The 21,040-nt window shown below is 46.6% G+C and overlaps 1 protein-coding gene across 1 annotated transcript in view; it reads right to left on the bottom strand.

Moving 5' to 3' along the window:
- Positions 1-591: 591 nt before the first annotated feature.
- WDR46 (WD repeat domain 46) overlaps positions 592-21,040 on the bottom strand; it is a 45,023-nt gene continuing 24,574 nt past the window's right edge. Inside the window, exons 8-16 of the mRNA XM_077484689.1 lie at positions 20,415-20,565; positions 20,188-20,323; positions 17,896-17,995; positions 11,107-11,260; positions 9,360-9,507; positions 8,098-8,192; positions 7,464-7,559; positions 5,245-5,358; positions 592-1,620 (exon numbers count right to left, since the gene is read on the bottom strand). Of these exons, the coding sequence (XP_077340815.1) occupies positions 1,519-1,620; positions 5,245-5,358; positions 7,464-7,559; positions 8,098-8,192; positions 9,360-9,507; positions 11,107-11,260; positions 17,896-17,995; positions 20,188-20,323; positions 20,415-20,565 (1,096 nt within the window). The 3' untranslated portion in view covers positions 592-1,518. The remainder of the gene's footprint in view (positions 1,621-5,244; positions 5,359-7,463; positions 7,560-8,097; positions 8,193-9,359; positions 9,508-11,106; positions 11,261-17,895; positions 17,996-20,187; positions 20,324-20,414; positions 20,566-21,040) is intronic.

Here is a 21,040-nt window from a genome sequence, read left to right as displayed (position 1 = left end):
TACCTCTATTCACAATAAAGATTTGTATACCGACTCAGGCCAAACCCACCTAAATGGAATATCAAACCCCTCCTGCTCTTACGCTAAATATACAGTTTGATTGTACACTCTCCTTTAGATCTGCCATCACATGCGAAGGCCTGCCTGATTTGATAGAAATTGAATGAATTGTTTAGATTTGTCACTATATTATTTAGCTCTGATAAATCTAAAAGGAGGGTGCACAATGGAATAAAACGGTATAGTGTATACCCAGCTTAAAAGCCCCCTTCGAGGACTTGAACTTTGGACAAGGCTCGTGGACTTGGACAAAATTCAAGCTGTGGATGACCCTGCAACTACCAAAAGTTGGTTTAAAAATTGACATGGATGGGGGGGGGGGATGATCAGATACAGTCAGAGCTGCCTGAATATAATAGCCAGCAGTGGAGATTCCTCCATTCATACTGTTAATATACCAACCCCTATAGTACACCTGGATGAAGAGAAAGCATAAACTGATGACAATGTGCACCATTATACCTCTGTGATAAGGACTTCCATACAGTGTTGTGATGTTTCATTGATTGTTAATAAACTCGTTAAGGCAAATTGTGTTTTTTTTGGTTTTTATCAGATCAGTTGTAAGATTAGAAATAAACAAAAAACATTATAAAAGGCATTTATTATGAAACATATATACAGAGAGGGAGGAGAGTGTAACCCTAGAGCAGTGGTCTCCAAACTGCGGCCCTGGGGCCAGATGCTGCCTTTATCCGGCCCTTGAGGCATTATTCCTGCCACTGACACCAACAATGGGGTATCATTCCTGCCACTGATACCAACAATGGGGCATTATTCCTTCTACTGATAACAGAAATGGGGTGCTATTCCTCCCGCTGACACCAATATTTCTCCCCCGAATACCAAAGATCAGGCATTGATTACTCACATTGGGCACAGTTTGCCCCCCCCCTCAAGTCCAAAAAACAGTAAGCTGGCCCTTTTGTTAGAAAGTTTGGAGACCCCTGGCCTAGAGGGCACTATGCTCAGCTCTGCCGAGTGCCATATGTATTTCAGTGTTGGCACTACCAGCACCTCGGAAGCTGGTGTCTTGTGTTGCCGAAATAGTCAACCCGTCAAAATCTCCAACCACGTCACTACCGGTGACTCTCCAGCAGCTGTAACTGGAGATTGACGAGTTGGCTGTTTTCACAGAAGACAGACAGCAGATACACTACGGTACGAGACGAGTTGGCCGTTTTCACAGAACACCAGGTAAGTAGGAAAAAATTTCACCGCCTTGGAGGCGGCCATGTTGTTGGTTATCAGCGGGAGGACTAACACTGTTTACTCATTATATCGTGTACCGTAGTGTATACGCTGCCAGTGTTCTGTGAAAACAGATAACTTGTCGAAATCTGCAATTATTGCTGCTGGAGAGTAACCGGAAGTGACGTGGTTGGAGACTTTGGCAAGTTGGTGGTTTTGGCAGAACACCGGCTCACAGACAGCTGTCCTCATCATATGCTCAGCTGATCACTTTTTGAACCTGTCCAATATTGTTCGATGACTCTGATCAGCAGCTGCTGTGCTCTCTCTCTTCTTCTTACGGGCTTTTAGGGATTTCTTGATTTCCTCCTGCAGGAACAGAGTGACATACAGCCATTATTACAGTAAGGTGGAAAATGGGCGCTATGTACCAGAAACTATATTATATCATATAAAATGCAGCTATAATGGAAGTATCAAACAAAAAGGTGAAAAAATAATAATACAGCACACCTCTCCAATTACCATTACATAAATACAACCAGACATTCATTTGTCATCAAAGTATTTGTGCACAAAATAAAAAGTGTGTAGCAGCAAAAAAACAACAACCTACCTTTCTTGATAGTTCTATGTACATTCATTTTATTTTTTATTTATTACAGTATTCAGGCCCACGGGGACTGACAGGTTACAAAACATACAATACAAGTAGTGATCATACAAAACATAACATATGCTGTAGGAACATATCTCCATTTAACTTTTTTCTTGTAGTCAATAAACAACAGGGAAATGGCAAATGTTGCACTAGAAATTAAGTATCTTCTCCCACCTGCATTAAAAATAGATGGGGAGTACCGTGTTTGGGTTGTTTCTGGAGATCCCTGTGTATTGGGGGGGGGGTTTGATTGTCCCTCCCCTTCAACATTCATTTTTTTTAATGGATGTATGGTGGGGCATGGCACTGGGGCTGGACACACGCTCCTCAGTGCCAGTTCAGCCCCCGAGCCACACAGCGTCACTGGTTCTTATAGTGCGGTGCAGCCTACAAGCGTGCTAGCAACCAGTGCCGGAAGGGGAAGTCGGCAAAGCCCTGCTTACTCCAGAATGAGATGAGATGAGGTCTTATTTACAGATTGTTTCCCTAGATCACAACTGGACAGAGGATAAAACGGTGTGTGTGTGTGTGTGTGTGTGTGTGTGTGTGTGTGTGTGTGTGTTGCTAATGTGCAGGGGGGCAGAGGACACTACTGTGAGGGGTGTTCTTTATGCCATATTTTTATTTGGGGCTTGTTTTTTTTAAACGGGCCCCAGAGATCTTTACTCCATCTTGTTGAGGTAGATCTCAACCTCTGAAACGTTGCTGGGTTACACCTGCTTTAGGAGTTCCTTGGAAACTCATCTCTTCAAGAAGGCCTATCCTGCCCACCACCCAAAAACTGTACTTTTCCTTTTTTATTTTGTAAAGCGCTGTACAATCTGTAGGCGCTATAAAATCCTGTATAATCATAATAGAAAAAAAGCAGTCCCAATAACAAGGTAATGTGTAAATAAATATATATTAAGTCCCACAATAAGAGTCTGTATGAGTCCTCTAGCCAATATTTAGTCACCGCCACACGCGTTTCAAGTTCTAACAAGTGCGATTCCACGCCCTGTGCAAACAGAGAAGTCACCACAACAATGTGACCGTTTTATTGCATAAAGGTCTTTATATCTCCCTTTTGCCGCATTAGTAGCCTCATAATCTTCTACCAAGGTCCCATGCCACAAATAAACTTTAATGGTGTGATACAATCTCATACACTTTAAGAACAATGTAAAAAAAAATTTCACTCATTTAAAAATGTAATACTGCACCAGCATGCGACTGTAACCATGTATTATACCCCCGCTGGGTATATGCCAACGACCTGCCCTACGAGTCCTGATGCCATGAATGCGTGCGTGCGTGCTTGAGCCCTGCGTTTTGTCTTACGTTTTCAAGGAGACGTGAAGCACACATATGGTGGTGACGAATTACTCGTAAAAGATCGCATACAGACTGTTCTTGTGGGACTTGTGATATATTTGGATACACAATATATTTTTAGTGCCACTTTTGTTTTCATCAACAAAGAAATACACACTGCTTCTAAGTTCTTTATTTCCACTGTTATACTCCTCTTTACTTTCTGCACAAATGGATACTTTGATTGAAAAATGAATGCTTGGTTGTATTGACGCAGTGGAGAGGTGCGCTGTATTATTTTTTATAATCACATAGGGACATTATTAGCAGTCAAGGCCTATACATTGGTAATCCTGTCACCGGGCGAAACTCACCAGCAAGAACAATGCTACAGATGGGAAAGACACTACATACTTGTTTGTTATGGGATTGCTGCTGTAGAACCTGTTTGGTAAGCAAGAGAGCAATTTCATAGAAGCAGGAGTGTATTTTCTCTCCCCCTCTAGCAGGTTGCAGCCATATGACTTGGGTCCATAAAAATTGGGACATCGACACAATTCTCATCTTTTTGGCTCTATACACCACCACAATGGATTTGAAATGAAACAAACAAGATATGCTTTAACTGCAGGCTTTCGGACCATATTTACACCAGTAACAAACAAATGGCCCCTGCCCCCACCTATAACTGGCCTTCACAGCAAGGAGCACATGGAAGGGTGGAGCATGTCTTTCATGTGTTTGCTCTTCCATGTGCTCCTTGCTGTGAAGGCCAGTTATAGGTGGAGGAAGGGGCCATTTGTTTGTTACTGGTGCAAATATGGTCCGGGGACACACTGGACACCTTTTTCTGACACTTGATGCGTTGGGTGTCCGGTGTGCTCCTGTTCCTTTAAGGGGGATTCGGCTGCCTCTGGGACCACCTGACCCTCATCTATCCATTACTGCATGTGCATCCATTGTGGAGATGCTCATAAATTCAGTATCATTAGGCCTACAAGCGATAGACAGGGTGCCGTGAAGAGGCCTTGCAGCTTATGCATGCGTTTGCAAATTTGTGCTAACACACTGTCAAAGGTTAATTTGGTCGGTTGGCTAGCTGAGCTATGGAATGTTTTTTTTTTTTTGTCTTTCATGTTACAGAGCGCGGACATGCCGCAGGAGATGGCCACAGAGCGTGGACATGCCGTAGGAGATGGCCACAGAGCGCGGACATGCCGCAGGAGATGGCCACAGAGCGCGGACATGCTATAAGAGTTGTTGGGGACAGGAGAAATGTGCTTTAGGAGACAGTCAAGAGTGAGGACTCATCATGCTGATGATAGAGATCACTTCTAATACAGAGCAATAGGGAAACAGACAGTCTGCAGGGGCCCCAAGGGCAGCACAAAAAGTATCAAAAGGGCCACATGCAGCCCATCCAAGCTGCGGATTAGGCAGCAGGGCCTTACGCACATGCAAGTGAAGTTTTGCATAAGTCATGCAAAAATTGCATAGAGATATGAGAAACAGTAGAGGTATGGCCACCAGGACACAGCGAGGGGGTAAATCTAAAAAAAGTTTTTCCTTTAGATACACTTTAAGCAGGAAGTAGAGCCTGCATATGGAACCAGAAATGTGGTTGCCATCATGAAGTTCTTTAAATAACATTCATTGAAACAAAAACATTACAGAATTACTTACATTGGGATGCCCACAATGATCTATACATAATAAAACAAAACTAAAGCACAAGTAGTCAGTCTATGGTGAGGCTGGCAAGGGGAATGAGGAAATGCCATATTTCACCATAGTGAAGTATAGCGTTTCTGTCATAAAACAGAATGTATTTACTTCCAGCACAGATCAAAGAACGTTCCAGAGCAAAAAGACACACCCCGTGACACTGTATTATATTGTGCTGCAGTTGTATTGGTTCAGCCCCCCCAGTTTCCCTTGTGATGTTGCACTACTATGCAAGTATACAAATGTCACCCCAGGAGTAAAGGACAATGGCAGTACATAGGTGACGGTTAGCGGATTCTCAATCTGGGACTCACCCTCTTCTCCTCATGTGCGACCTTCTTCTTGCGTTTCAAGATATTCCCAGTGGAACTTCTTCCCTTCCGCTTATGTCGAGGAGCAAAGCGAGTCTTCTCGTAGGGATCAAAGCCCTGAGATGGGACAGCAAGTGTAAGGAACATTTTGGCAAAAACAAGACATTTGGTTTAAAATGACCAAGAAGCACATTTTTCACAGATCGCCTCCTTCCTGAATCACAACATCCAAGATTTTCCCTTTTCCTGAAACCCTCATAAGGCCCTCTTGCCTCCCCTCCCACCACTTTTATTTCAGTCCTCCCCCCAGCATTCATTGGCTTGGAGCAATTGTCTCTAAACCACAGCCCTTTGCTAGCCTTTATCTGGTCCTTGGGGAACTATTCCTCCAATGATATGAGGCATTATTCCTCCCATTGACACCAACGATGGGGCACTATTCCTCCCATTGACACCAACCATGGGGCACTATTCCTCCCATTGACACCAACGATGGAGCACTATTCCTCCCATTGACACCAACGATGGGGCATTATTTCTTTCACAATACCAAGGATAGCGTACTATTCCTCCCACTGATACCAACAATGGGGTACTGATCCTCCCTATGATAGCAATGATGGGGTATTATTCCTCATCCTACTGATCCCCAACCTTGAGGCCAAAGTTAATTCTTACTGAGGCTGGGCCCGGGACATTTTCTAACCCCACTGGCCACAATACGGCTACCCGAAAGTCTAAGGAACAGTAAACTAGCCTTTTGTTTGAAAAGTTTGGAGACCCCTATCTTAGAGCACCACATTTCTACCTATATCCTAAACCTCACATATCTTCCCGCCTCACCTTCTTGATCCTTTTAATGACCTTCTAATATCCAGCCTCCTATATACTTTATATGCCAATACACATCTTTACCCTGGAATGAGGTACATCACATTAAAGCAGTGGTAAAGCCTTAAAAAAATAGCCAACCCCTCTGCAGGTTATTGCCTAATGTGCTCGTATGCACTGCATACTAGCACAATATGACAGACTCACCTTTTAAACAGAGCCCTCTGGTGGTACTGTGAGCCCTGCAGGCGCTTCCATCTTTGCCTGGTCTTCCTTCCTGGTCCACGTTCTCTGACCATTTGAAGGGCCGGGCCGCTAGGACATTACTCCTCCACATGCGCACAGGAGTCACATTTGCGATACTCTGCATTGACAGCACAGCACTGACAGTTTTGCCTGAACGCAGAGCGCACTGCACATGTGCAATATCCGATGGCGCAGGTTTAGGAGATGTTAACTGTACATACAGGTAGGCCTTATTACAAGCTTACCTCTAGGTACAAGTGTCAAATCAGACTTCAAAGATAATCAGAATTAAAGGATAAGTTCACCATTAGAACATGTTACACCTGTATTCAGAGTGTATCATGTAACATATTCCAACACCCCCCCCCTTGAGAATGACCTCCATGGACTACAAAATGCGCTGAACTCCAGCAACCAGATGGCTTCTGATGTCATCAACACAGATATAGGGCCCATAGCTTAACACTGGACACAAGGCCACCAAAGAAGAGTCCACAGCCAGAGCGTAGGGGAGCACCGGCTGCCAGGGAAGCAAGAGTCCCCCTTATATCAGGGTCCCCATCAGAGTCCCTCCATAGATCAAGCTCCCTATCAAAGTCGGCCTTACATCAGGGTCCCAGTAAGATTCCTCCTTCCATCAAGGTCTCAATCAGAGTCTCATGTTACATCGGGGTCCCTTATCAGATTCCCCGATGTAACCTACATCAAATCCCCCCCCCCACATCAGAAAACGGAAACATCCTCTGCTGACCTTACACCTCAATCAGTGCACATTGAGGATACGAGACTGATCCTAGTTGGGGGCCAGATAAAATCTTGTAGCATGCGGATGTGACCAACAGGCCGTAGTTTGGAGGGTCATTCCCTGCAGATCTCAGCTCTGAGTTCCTTGGTCTGCACACCTGTTGTGCCTAATTATGAGCAACTCCCACCATCCCTGCTGGATTTTACTTCAGATTAGAAAGAATGTCACAGAAGGAGCTGTGACATAAAAAGGTGGGCGAGAACACCACAAACTCTCAGATGGACGGGAGGAGAGTCACAGATTATGGCAGGGAGATCTCACTAGAATACACAGAAAAATACAAGTGGAAAAGGTAAAAGACAATGAAGAAAACAAACATAATAAAGTAGGTTGCAATTACCAGTCTCTCCACTTGCTCTTTGCGCTTCTGCTCCATGGTGATGGCGTCAACCTCTCCCAACTGTGTGGGGTCCAAAGTGATGAGCTCAGGCTGGATCTATGGGGTACAAGACAGGAAAAACTGAAACAGACAGTATGAAAGTGCCTGGTCTTGTTACTCTACCTTTTGTTAGACCTCCTTCAGCCCCCAGTGCCTGAAAACATGTTAGCCTGATAGCATTGCATAATAAAATGCAGCACATCCATAGCACATAGTCCCCCAGTCTGTGCAGGGCATTACTGAAAAACTATTTAAAGGTTTCTGACAGTTATACTAACAGTAGTTTAGGTTTTCTGCACAGTGTCTTAGTGATTAGCACTATTGCTCTGCAGCACTTAGTTACAATCCCAACAGGACATAGTCTGCATGGAGTTTGCATGTTCTCCATGTGCTTAAAATCCAGGCCCCCGGTATTAAACCTACGGTATATCAAGGTTTTCCCTCTGCCTCCAACCCCATTCAGTTATATTGCATCCTGCTAGTTTCAGACTTCTGAAATCTGCAGAGCCCAATGCACATTTGAAAAGCAGCAGTAGAGCCATAGTACAGCCATACCACTGTGCTTTTAATGTACCAATATTACATACTGCGTTACCTTTTCAAGCAAAGCTTTGACCTCCCATTCCTGCCTCTGCTTCTTGGATTCGTACGGGTTGCATTCCAGACCATCAAAGTTGGCCTCACCAGCCCCTGTTGAAGAAAAGGGAAGTGTGATTACAGGACATGATGGGGAGGTCTTTGAAGGACACAAAGAAGGAACAAGAACTCATTGAAGATGAATTCCAGGTATGGATATTTTATACATAGTCACATAGGTTTAGCTTGGACCAGTGTAACTATGCATATACCACAACATGGCTAATGCCCCTGGAAGCGGGAAATCACTGAAGTAGACACGGCTCCAATGATCTTCACTTGCTTCCAGGTCCTGCAAGGACCGTCTGCCCATCTGCATTCTAAACACAAAAAGTTGGTCGCTCGGCACGGATGCCATTCATAAGAATGCTTTGCATTTTCTGAATGAATTCAAAGCATTTTCTAATCGGACGAGGTGGAGTGTGAGACCATCACCACCCTGCCTCTCCACCTCACTCAAACGGAGAACGCTTTGTCTTTATTCTGAAGGGTAACCTTATGTGCTCAGAATCAGGGGCAGACTTGGCTGGGGTACAATCCCTCTGATGCCCCGTAAAAAGGCTGCACCATGTCTACTGCAGAGGCTTCCTGGTGAAGTGGAGTAAAAAATCCCCACCGATGTCCTACCGAGTGTGGGATGAGTAGTTGGATAGAACACAGGCCGCACCCCCGGCATGGATGGTGTACGCCATATCCTAGCAGAGGCTGGCTCTGTACACCATCTGAGGCTTTCCTCCCCTGGCCAGCCCTGACCAAGCTGCCCCAGCTACCCCCAGCAGCCCGACAATCCCTTGCTGGTCAGTTAAGGAAGCCAAAGTCAGTGCAGCAGGCACTGTCCAGCCCAACTCACCTGATGAGCAGAGAGTACCTGGGGTAGAGCTTCAGCCTGTGATGGGGTCGGGAGAAGGCAGGCAAGAGGGAGAAGGGGAGGGGGGCTCAGACGCTGCCCCATGGGCCTCTGGGTTGTACTTGGCCCCTGGGCCAAAAGTTGCCAGTCAGCCCCTGCTTAGAATGCAGCAGGGTAGCTGCTTGGCACGGGACCCAGAAGCAAGTGGAGATCACTGGAGTAGCGGTGTCTTCTTCAGCGATTTCCAGCTTCCAGGGGCATCGGCCAGGTATGGTATATGCATGGTAATATTGGCCATGGCTGGAGGAACGTAACTACATATAAAATATCTACACCTGGAGTTCTTTATAAACAATATAGGCGGTGTCACTGACCTGGTACAATCATACTGGTGAAGCCTCCACCATGACCGATTCCCAGGACATCCTCATAGGGACAGAACTGGAGCCCGTAGATTGGTGCTTTCACAGAAAGGCACATGTATGGAGATTTGGGCTCGGTAATGTGGGTATCCTTGTATACCTAAATAGAAAAGGGGTTACATTTTTCTTTACTCTGGAGACACATACGTTTTTTTCATCTGATAAGTATTTATTATGTAAAGACCTATTTCTTACCTCTTTCTTTTTTTTTTTAACAAACACAGATAAAAATAAGACCGCAAACAGTGCAGTCCATGCTTTACAAAGCAACACAATTAGGCTGACAGAGCCTAGAGCAGTGATGGTGAAACTTGATGTTTTGGAACTACATTTCCCATGATGCTCATGCACTCTGCAGTGTAGTTGAGCATCATGGTAAGTGTAGTTCCAAAACATCTGGGGTGCCAAGGTTTGCCATCACTGGCCTAGAGATATCAGCAAGAAATGGTCTTTTGTATTGGCCCCATTGTACCCTCCATACTCCTCTTTTGCACATACTGAAAGAAGCGGCAGGGGAGTGCAGAAAAGTTAAATGTTCGCTACTGGGGATGAGGGATTGAGATTTTTTTTATGTTAGAATCATACTTACCTAGTTGGATGCAGCATCGGTCCTATGCTGCATCTGTCCTCCGCCAGCTCTAAGACTGAGAATCGAGCGAACAAACACCGCAGATCCCTCGCTTCTAAGGGCTCCCTGAGCACCACTATCAGTCACCACTGTCTGCTCATATGATTGCGATCTATTCCAAGCCTGGATCAGCTCTGTGATGTCAGCGGATTTCAGCCTACTATCTGCTGAAAATGGGTAACAGGAGTGCAGAACGAACTGCACTCCTGTGATCCACAGGAGAAGTACAGCCAAACAAGCTTTGGCTGTACTTCTCCTTTAAAGCAAGCCTGTTGCTTTTCCCTGGAAGTACAAACTAGGAGTCTGAGGGCCATGGTGGGAAAACAAACCCATCTTTTCTAGGAAGACAAAAGTTTACATTTAGTGCTCCCATGTGGCTTGCAGGGATAAGAGCAAAAGTACCTGCAGTGAAAATGTCGTAACCCTCTACAACAAGCTTTACTAAATAGTCTGGATTTTGATGGAGGGACAATTCTATCCAGACTGTCAGCCAGCCAGTTCCCAGCATAGACCCTCCCCAACTCTGCCACAACTGGTTGTTAGGACTGCTGGTGTCTTAACAATCAATGGTGTCCCACGCCCAACATCAAATGAGGAAAGAAGTGGACTTTCCTCCATTTAGACCTGCACCCTGCTCCCCTTCATGACCTGACTTCTGCCAACTGCCCACCACTAAAAGTTACAGGGGCCCTCCCATTGTAAGGGGGAGCTCCGATAGGGACACCCAATGTAAGGGGGCAAACCAATAGGGACACCAGATATATTGGCGCACATTGAAAAATTTGACAATACATTTTGCTAAAATGCTACAGAAATAGTATGTGCTTATTTTTTGTACATAAAATGACATATATATATATATATATATATATACACATACACACACACACACACTAGGAATTGAGTCACAGTACAAACACGAGATTAGTACCTATGCTGGAAGAAGACTTAATGACACTGTACACGTTTCAATCCCTGTGCACATCTTTTACTTCTGTTGCGCATATGTTATATATATTACATTTATTCTGAACCATAACAAAGTGCATTATAATAAATATCATATATTACCTGTACAATATTGCCAGTTGATGCAGCCAGCAGACCCCTCTGGCTGTAGCATAGATTCCCTGCCCCCAAGGGTATGCCGCAGGATGTTAAAGGCTTGTAAGTTCGAAGGTCAAAGATGGTCAGTTTTCTGTCTAAACCAGAAGTGGCCATGTACCTGCAGAAGAAGAAAAATCTTTCTATTTGTCCTGCTGACCATCGGAACCGAGTATTAGAAGAGTTATTACTGGAGCAGAGATATAGGAGAAGTCTGCCAATGAGGACACTTGTTGCTGTGAGAACTAAGGAGAGATTACCTCTGTTGTGTCGAGAGAGAGAGAAGAGAGAGAGACACAAAAACATTTCTGCTGCAGTTAAGGTTCCTAAGAGCACAGTGGCCTCCATAATCCTTAAATGTTTTCAGCTGCAGGGACAGGACGACTGGTTGCAATTGAGGGAAAGATGCAGGGATACCCTGGACTAAAACCTTCTCCAGAGTGCTCAGAACCTCAGACTGGGCTGAAGGTTTACCTTCCAACAAGACAATGACCCTAAGCACACTCGGCTTCACAACTCGGATTGTTCTGGAATGGCCCAGCCAGAGCCCTGACTTACAGTGAAGTTCCGCCAAAAAATTAAAAATACTGCAGCTGCTGACTTTGAAAATATGGACACTTACCTGTCCGATGCGCCCACGATGTCGGCACCCAAAGCCGATCTGTCGCTCGGCTCTCGGGTGCTGCAGCCTCCATCTTCGGTAAGGGAATCAGGAAGCGAACCAACTGCGCATGTGCGAGTCGCGCTGTGCAATACAGATGGTCCCTGCTGTCTCTGGGACCCATGTGTTTCCCAGCAGACAACCGGGGGGCAGGAAGTGGCGTAGATACCCGCAGATTCTGCTTATATCTATGCCCGTAAGTGGGTGCAAATAGGATTTTTTGTACTCAACGCAAAATTCTTTTCTCTGTAGTTCACCGACTGACACAGCTCCTTTACTTAGACCATCGGGTTATGCCACCTTCAGGAGAGGACTAGGCAGAACATGTTAACATGTACAACAAAACCAGAACTTTCTAGTTCCGCCCAAGGGGCGGTCCCTTCAGTAACAACCCCCCAGCCTGCATCCTGCAGCCTCAGTACATCAACGAGCCGTATAACGTAAAAAAAGGGAGGGTGCTGTGTCAGTCAGTGAACTGCAGAGAAAAGGATTTTACAGTGAGTACAAAAATCCTATTTTCTCTTAGGTTCACTGACTGACACAGCTCTTTTACTTAGACCACCGGGACGTCCCCAAGCAGTGTCAAAACGAGGGGTGGGAAACAGCATAAAAACCTCACCCACAAAAAAGAATGTGGGAAACTGTATCACCCACAAAACAGAGTGCTCCTAACCGGGGAGTCACCACCTTATCTAACCGCATCAGAACTTGCGGTAACAATGCAACAGTGCATTTACTTAAAAGGTAACGGTTTCTTGACAAAAAAAACTGAAAAAAATTAAGTGCAATTGCAAATTACACGGCCACTTGCAAAACTTTGCGGCGAAACAGGCATCAGCCGATGCACTGACATCTACCTTGTAGAATTTTGTAAAGGTGTGAACAGACGGCCAAGTTGCCACTTTACACACTTGAGCTTCAAGCGCTTGATATCGGAAGGCCCAAGAAGTTCCAATTGCCCTGGTGGAATGGGCCGTGACCGGAAAGGGGGGCACCTGTCCCTTCAAGGCGTAGGCTTGTACTACAATCTGTCTGATCCACCTGGAAATGGTGGCCGACAAGACCGCCATGATCCACGTCTGGTGTGCCCCAACGTAGGCACAGCAGCCTCAACACCTCCGGATGCAGCGCCCATTCTCCTGGGTCCAGCATCTGGTGACTTAGGTAGTCTGCCTACCAGTTCTCCACTCCCGGGATGTAAATGGCCGATAGGGCCAGTACATGTCGCTCTGCTCACTGAAGGATGTGAGCGACCTCCCATGCGGCGGCCGAGCTTCTTGTTCCTCCTTGATGATTGACATATGCCACAGCGTGGCGTTGGCTGACTTGATCCTGATCGGACGCCCTCAAAGTCTTATCAACCATGTGGAGTGACATAGCCTGATCACTTGTAGCTCAAGCACATTGATCGGCAACTTGGATTCCTCCTCCAACCAGAGGCCCTGGGTTGACTGTACTCCCAGTACTCCACCCCAGCCAGTTAAGCTGGGGTCAGTTGCAATCACTGTCCAATTCAGAGGCAGGAACGACATCCCGGACCGAAGTACCGGGGACCTCAGCCACCAGAGCAGGGAATCCCTGACTGACTGGCTCACCTGAATCTGCCGATCCAGGGACAACGGAGATTTGTGCCACTTCGACAAAATCTCCTTCTGCAAGACTCTGGTGTGAAACTGGGCAAACGGAAATGCCTCGAAAGAGGCCACCATGAGTCCCAGGACTCGCATGCAGAAGCGTAGTGACGACCACCTGCGGTTCATAAACAGTTTTACCGCGGCTCTGAGAGTCTGCAGCTTGTCTGAAGGGAGAAAAACGTTCGCTTCCATGGAGTCCAGCAGCAAGCCTAGGTACTCCAAGCGCTGAGTCAGTATGATCACCGACTTTTTTAGGTTCAATAGCCACCCAAATTCCTGCAGGGTCTGCATGGTGATCGCCACATCCTCCTCTAATTCTGAGGTGGAAGATGCTCTCAGGAGGAGATCGTCCAGGTAACCTACAATCGCGATCTCACGTCGTTGCAGCAACGCCAGAACTGGAGCCTGTACCTTGATAAAGAATCGGGGGGCTGATGCCAAGCCAAAGGGGAGAGCCACAAACTGGTAGTGGGCTTCCCGACTGCAAATAGCAGAAGCTTCGGATGCCGTAGGCATATAGGTATGTGCAGGTACGCATTCTGGATGTCCAAGGACGCCAAGGAGGCCCCTTGATGGAGTGCATTGACTACTGAGCGAACCGTTTCCATTCTGAACCTCTGTACTTTTACAAAGCAATTGAGGGCTTTTAGGTCCAAGATTGGATGTTCCCCTTCCTTTTTGGGACTACAGATTGGAGTAGAACCCCCGGAGTCTGAAAGATTCCAGAACAGGTACTATCACCCTGCAACTCAGCAGGTCCCTTACCGCCCCCATTAGTGCCTCCCGGCAAGCCAGGAGTAAGGGTGTACTGGAGGGGAAGAATTTGTTTGGTGGCCAAGAGAGAAACTATCTTGTAGCCAGAGAAAATCAGATTGCAGACCCATTGGTCAACAGCCGAGAGGCCCACCGTGCTGCCAACTCCCGAAGGCGACCACCCACCAGTGTTGCGGGCGGGGGCAAACCTTCATGCGGTAGCACTTTTGCTCGCAGGCTTGCAGTTCCAGGAATGCTTTTGTCCTTCAGAGGTCGTCCTGTTGGGCTGGGGAAGTTTAGCTGAAGCCCCGGGCAGACAAAAAAGCCAAATGAGCTTGTCTGAAGGGAGAAACACTCATTTCCCCGGAGTCCAGCAGCAAGCCTAGGTACAACAAACAGACAAAAGAGCCGTTTGTGAGCAGAAAGAGGTCCCTTGCCTACGCCGTGGCTCCTTAGCCTTCCTGTCCTGTGGGAGGAAGGTACTCTTCCCACCTGTGGCATTCTTAATAACGTCATCCAACGAGGCTCCCAAGAGCTGTTCACCAAGGAAGGGTAGATCCGTCAGGGCTTTTTTAGATGCCTGGTCCACAGACCAGCATTTTAGACAAATCAGGCGCCTCAGCACTGCTGACACTGAAGCCCTGGATAATAGGGAAAGGGTATCCAGGGCCACGTCATAAACGTACTTAAGGCCTTGCAATAACTGGTCTGCTAGATCCACGCAGATAGTAGAAGCCTGTTGCTCCCCCAATTGGCAGTGCAAGAGTTTTGTCCACTCATTAAGTGTCTGTGACACAAGTGCAGAGGCCAGTACTGGTCGCATTGCTAACCCCACAACCGTAAACAAGGAACAGGCCACTGCCTCGGCCTTCCTGTCCGTGGGGTCCTTAAAGGCAGGAGTCCCCTCTACCGGGATCATGGTTACTTTGTTTAACCTGGATACAGGGGGATCCACGACCGGAGGAGTCGACCATTTTTTGAGAAGGCTCTCCTCAAAAGGGTAACGCACTGCCATGTATTTGGGGACCGAAAAGGTCCGTTGCGGTCTACCCCATTCCTTGTATATGAACTTATCGAAATAAGTCAGATACAGAAACACCTTAGGTGCATGGGCTGGCTTACGGGACCCAAAAGGGACCAATACATCAGCAGAGGGACCTGCTGTATCCTGAATTTTCAGGTCATCACGCACAGCTATGATAAGGGCTCCAACAAGCGATTTGACGCGTGCAGACCCGGACGTGGGGACTCATCCTCACTGTCCGATCGGTCCTGGTCAGCATCATCTGAAACAACAGAGCAGGGGTCACCAGCCTCAGCACGGCCCGAGTCTGCATCAGAGCTCTCCCCAGAGGATGGGGGGGGGTGGGTGGGGGCCACTTTTTATTGCCTTTGCACGCACGCACCGCCTCCATCTTGGCAATGAACGTGTTAAGGATCGCTGACAAAGCGTCCAGAGGCCCTGCACTGTCTGCAGGCGAACCGGTTGCAATTGCCTGGATTTCAGGGGAAAAAACACCAGTTTCTGAAGCCATGCTGACCCTTACCCTGTCTGCCACCTATTGGTGACTTAGGACAGTGATGCTCCCACCCTAATTGCTGCAAACTGAGGGGCCCCCACCACAGAACTCACCACCCTGACCGAGTTCTGTGCTGTCCAGCTACGTGTGCCTGTGTCAGCTCCCAGATGCTTGTGAGAGAAAACTGTGCTGTGCTGAGCCTCAGAACAGCGCTGAGCATGAAAAACATGTTTAGGCTTCAACAAAATGGCCGCCGAGCGTCCAGTACAAAGGACATAATCACAGGGAAAATGGCTGCCAGGCTACAGAAAAATGGAGTCTGACCATGCTGCTCCCTGGTCACACCAAAAATGGCCGCCGAGCACTGTATACATTGAGAGACAGTGAAAAACAGGCAGAGTAAATGGCGGCAAACAGCTCTACAGCGATCAGCAGACATAGACCTCCAGACACCCAGGGGAGAGACATTACAGACATCCAGGGCACAGCCACCCAGCGCAGCCCCCACCCAAGGTAAGAGCCCCCCCAGGGGGCCCCTGTCTATGTGTCACACACCCCACTCAGCAGCCCATGCAGCATACCCCCCAGGGGGAAGGTAGATAGGGACAGGGAGAGAAGAGAGGGACCACCGAATCAACCTCACAGGGAATGCCCAGCTGCTCAACCCCACTGAGGCAGGGAAATCTGTATTGCCAATCCTGACGATCTGGGGAACATTCCATCACAGACCCACTCTTTGACCAGTACAGGGTGGCTGCTGGCCCGGCACACTGTGACGCAGACATCAGTAGCCCGGTCATATGTGTGCCCCGGAGCATTACGATTCCCGGCCGCCCCTGGAGCCCGGGGGGCATGTCGTGGACGCTCCGGTCTGCACAGGCTCGCTGGCCAGGCTGGGGAGACAAGGATACATAGTACATAGTGCATACATAGTTAGTAAGGTTGAATATAGACACCAGTCCATCCAGTTCAACCTGAGTGAGTGTCAACAATTGCCCCTGTACATTACACACACTCACATCGGTCCCTACCCTCAAAGAGCCCACAATCCAAGGTCCCCATTCATATACTAGGGCCAATTTTGGACTGAAGCCAATTAACCTACCTGCATGTCTTTGGATTGTGGGAGGAAACCGGAGTACCCGGAGGAAACCCACGCAGGCACAGGGAGAACATGCAAACTCCAGGCAGGTAGTGTCGTGGTTGGGATTTGAACCAGCGACCCTTCTTACTGTTAGGTGAGAGTGCTAACCACTACACCACTGTGCCGCCCAAGGGTATCCAGCCTGTCACCCAGCCGACTGTTGATAGGATATCACAGGATCTTAATCTTGTGCAAAAGGTAAACTTCTTGAGAAAAAAATACACGGGTTCCTAGGTCCTTCTCCTTCACTAGGCAAAAAAAAGCTGAGGCTGCAGGATGGGTTTTTTTTTTACTGAAGGGACCGCCCCTTGGGCAGAACTAGAAAGTTCTGGTTTTGTTGTACATGTTAACATGTTCTGCCTAGTCCTCTCCTGAAGGTGGCATAACAACCCGATGGTCTAAGTAAAGGAGCTGTGTCAGTCAGTGAACGTAAGAGAAACCAGTATTGTACAGGTATCTGCACCCCCCTCTCCCTGAAAGGTGCCAAATGTGACACCGGAGGGGGGGAGGGTTCCGAAAAGTGGAGGTTCCTTTTTTGTGTGAACCTCCGCTTTAAACCCAATTGAGCATCTCTGGAGAGACCTAAAAATGGCTGTCCACCGACGTTTACCATCCAACCTGACAGAACTGGAGAGGATCTGCAAGGAGGAATAGCAGAGGATCCCAAAATCCAGGTGTGAAAAACTTGTTGCATCTTTCCCAAAAAAAGACTCATGACTGTATTAGATCAAAAGGGTGCTTCTACTAAATACTGAGAAAAGGGCAAAGGGTCTGAATTCTTAGAACCATGTGATATTTAAATTTTTCTTTTTTAATAAATCTTAAAAAATGTCAACAATTGGGGTGCTGTGTGTACATTAATGCGGTAAAATAAAATGAACTTAAATGATTTTAGCAAATGGCTGCAATATAACAAAGAGTGAAAAATGTCTGAATACTTTCTGTCGTGTGTGTGTGTGTGTATATTATATAATATATATATATATATATATATATAATTATCTTAGATTTGCTTCAATGAGAAGGAAGCCTTTTTACACCTACATTCCTGTCTTGTCCACACTCATCGCTCGAACTGCTCCACGGTGGCACAACATCTTCACCAGAGGCTCTTTTACAGATGGGCTCCAGAGGGATACAGTGCCTAGAAGTAAGAGACATCAAAAATGACATCCAAAGAACAGGACAAACACAAGCAATGGATGAGTAATGCAAAACTTTCTCATCAAAGGAAATGTACTGTCATCACTATATAGTAATCTGGGGATAGTATATATTAAAAAAAAAAAAAAAGGGTAAAAACAAAGCAAGATGAGTTAAAGAAAAGATTAAAGTAACGAAGATAAAGATCAGCGATAACTGATGGAAATGTGTCAGTTTTGTGGCTGGAAGGTGACATCACCAGAGTAGAGGAGTGCATGTTTGTTGTAAGCTGCCATCTGTGTGGTACGCCAGAGCACCCACCACCAGGATGCTGGAAGGCAACTAGTGCCCCTCCTCCCTCAATTCTGCCTAATCCACTTGCTGGTATTATCATCATCCCACTGCCACTACTGAGAATACTTTGTGTGGAACCACTGAGCCCAGCATGTTTAATCCTATGAGGTATTGCCAGTTATCAGGGCTCAAAATTTCAAGTCCTGAGCTACTAGCCAGGTCTCAATGGTTACTCGCCACCAGTTGCCCCACCCAACCCTTACCCTGCCCCGCCCCTAATCACGCCATCATAAATGAACTCATGAAATAACACTTAAATGTTTTATGCAGAATTAAGTTACAAAAATATATATTTAACAACTTTATCAATTCCCCTCAGCACAGCCTCTCAATGCAAGCTCACCTGTGCCCATCATTGCAGCGTGACCCGTGCCCCACATTGAAGCGTGACCCGTGCCCCACATTGAAGCGTGACCCGTGCCCCACATTGAAGCGTGACCCGTGCCCCACATTGAAGCGTGACCCGTGCCCCACATTGCAGCCTCACCCGCGCCCCACATTGCAGCCTCACCGTGCCAGCCTTTCTGTGCCCCAAATTGCAGCCTCACTGTGCCCCAAATTCGTTCTCTCTATCACAGGCGTGGGGTTAGGAGGAGGTGGGGCTGTGTGAGTGAGCAGAGACAGTCTCAATGTAAGCTGTTACAGCATGTTTTACCACTCGGTGATCCCGCGGCTCTCCTCTAATGCCATAGCACTCTTCCACCTGGAGAACGGCTCCCGATCAACCCCCGCCCGCCGGCGGGGCTCGCCCCCCCCACTCACAGGCAGCCCAGCTCCTCGCCAGCCCTCATTTTCCACTTGCAAAATGCGAGTAGGTGAGAGGAAAATTTGAGGGCTGCAGTTATGATTCATTTTATAGTTTATTGTGCAACGGTGGTTATTTTCACAGCTTATGTGGTTAATATTTAGTCTGCAGGGTAGAAATTAAAATGGAAATTTTGAAGAGGTCAAATCAAAGGTCTGTGTTTAGAACCTTTTATGGTGGAGGCATGTCATGTCTTTAGGTAAGGAACAGCATATTTTTGGATCCATAGGTAACTCCTTAGGTGTTATTTGGGGTCTCATGCGGGTTGGTTGAGATTTTTATTTTTATTTCTATGTATAAGATTATTGTTGCATGCCATTGTACATCACTGGCTTAGTCTCTAAATACCAACCTACTCGTCCTCTTCGTTCCTCTCAAGACCTCCTGCTCTCTAGCTCCCTCATTACCTCCTCCCATACTCGCCTCCAGGACTTTTCCAAAGCCTCCCCAATCCTATGGAATGCCCTACCCCAATCTGTCCGCTTATCTCCTACTTTATTAGCTTTTAGACGATCCCTGAAAACACTTCTCTTCAGCGAAGCCTACCCCACCCACACCTAACTGTATTTTCATTTTCTCCATCAGCTCATCCCCCCCACAGTTAAAACCTTTTGTTTCAACTTGACCCTCCCTTCTAGATTGTAAGCTCTAACGAGCAGGGCCCTCTGATCCCTCCTGTATCGATTTGTATTGTAAGTGTACTGTCTGCCCTCATATTGTAAAGCGCTGCGCAAACTGTTGGCGCTATATAAATCCTGAATAATAATAATAATAATAATAATTGTATGGCTTCGCTCTAATGTCCCGATTTGATTCGTCAATTATGTATGGCACCGGATTTTGTTTCTGTGACTTTTTACTCTGTATTGCTGTGCTCTTCAATAAAACACTCCCGATTAAAAAAAAAAAAAAAAAAAAAAAAAAAAAGAAGAAGAAGTAGGAAGAAAATTCTAAATTATGGGGGCAGCCATTTATATGTTGGCTGTTGGTGCCCCCGCTGTATACCACAAACAGGAAATCATTATCCTACATACCATTGTGATGGCCCAGGTGGATGATGGCATTATGTGGGTTCTGACACATAACACCCAGTCTTCCGGACCTACAAAAAGTAGCTGCGACTTCCTTTCCAACAGAGACGTCCAAGTACTGCAGGAAACTGGTGGCACTCTGGAGAGAAGAACAAGGCGGGGGGTGGTCACAAAATACACAAGGAGCAGACGCAAAATGACAAGCCAAACTTTTCTATGATCACACTTACACACGTTGCTAGCAGGAAGTGATATGGGAGGAATTCCATTCGTAAAACGTCATTAAACTTCTTGACGCAGTGAAGCTCCACCCCTAGCGAGTCGTAGATGTATAACCACTTCCGCTGAGCCGCTGCAAACATAGTATTTGTGTGTAGCCACCTACAGGGGGGAGGCAGACAGAAGGTGTTTGAACATGGCTGCACCAAGACCAACAGTAAATGCAAAATAGCTTGTCAACCTTTAAAGCAGTCAACTAATGAAGTATAGTGGGCCTCAACTGTACCCCCAACATCACAAATGGGTTGTACATGGACTGCCAAAGAAGAATTTTAGATGCCCCAAATGCTTTCTTCCACCTGATAGGAGTTACCCCATTGTAAATTGGCCCTCTCTGGTCAGTGTACTAGGAGATAAAAAAAAAAGCAAAAAAAATAAAGGGGGGGGGGGGGGGGTTGTGGGGGGTGGCTACCAAAAAGAAAGTAGGTATCATCGGTGATCCAAATAGTATGACAAAATACAAAAATATCTTTATTGATGGACATTAGACAAAATGACACACAAATAGAATACTTTCACCTGCCACCATATTAAAAATAAAAAGAATGTCTTCAATTAAAAGAACCAGATTTCCGGA

This window comes from Lithobates pipiens, unplaced genomic scaffold (assembly GCF_037356315.1).
Source record: "Lithobates pipiens isolate NorthernLeopardFrog02 unplaced genomic scaffold, aLitPip1_a1.2 Scaffold_1, whole genome shotgun sequence".
In the NCBI taxonomy this organism is placed as follows: Eukaryota; Metazoa; Chordata; class Amphibia; order Anura; family Ranidae; genus Lithobates; species Lithobates pipiens.
The sequence above is the reverse complement of the archived record's forward strand: the minus strand, read 5'-3'. Positions and strand labels throughout refer to the sequence as shown.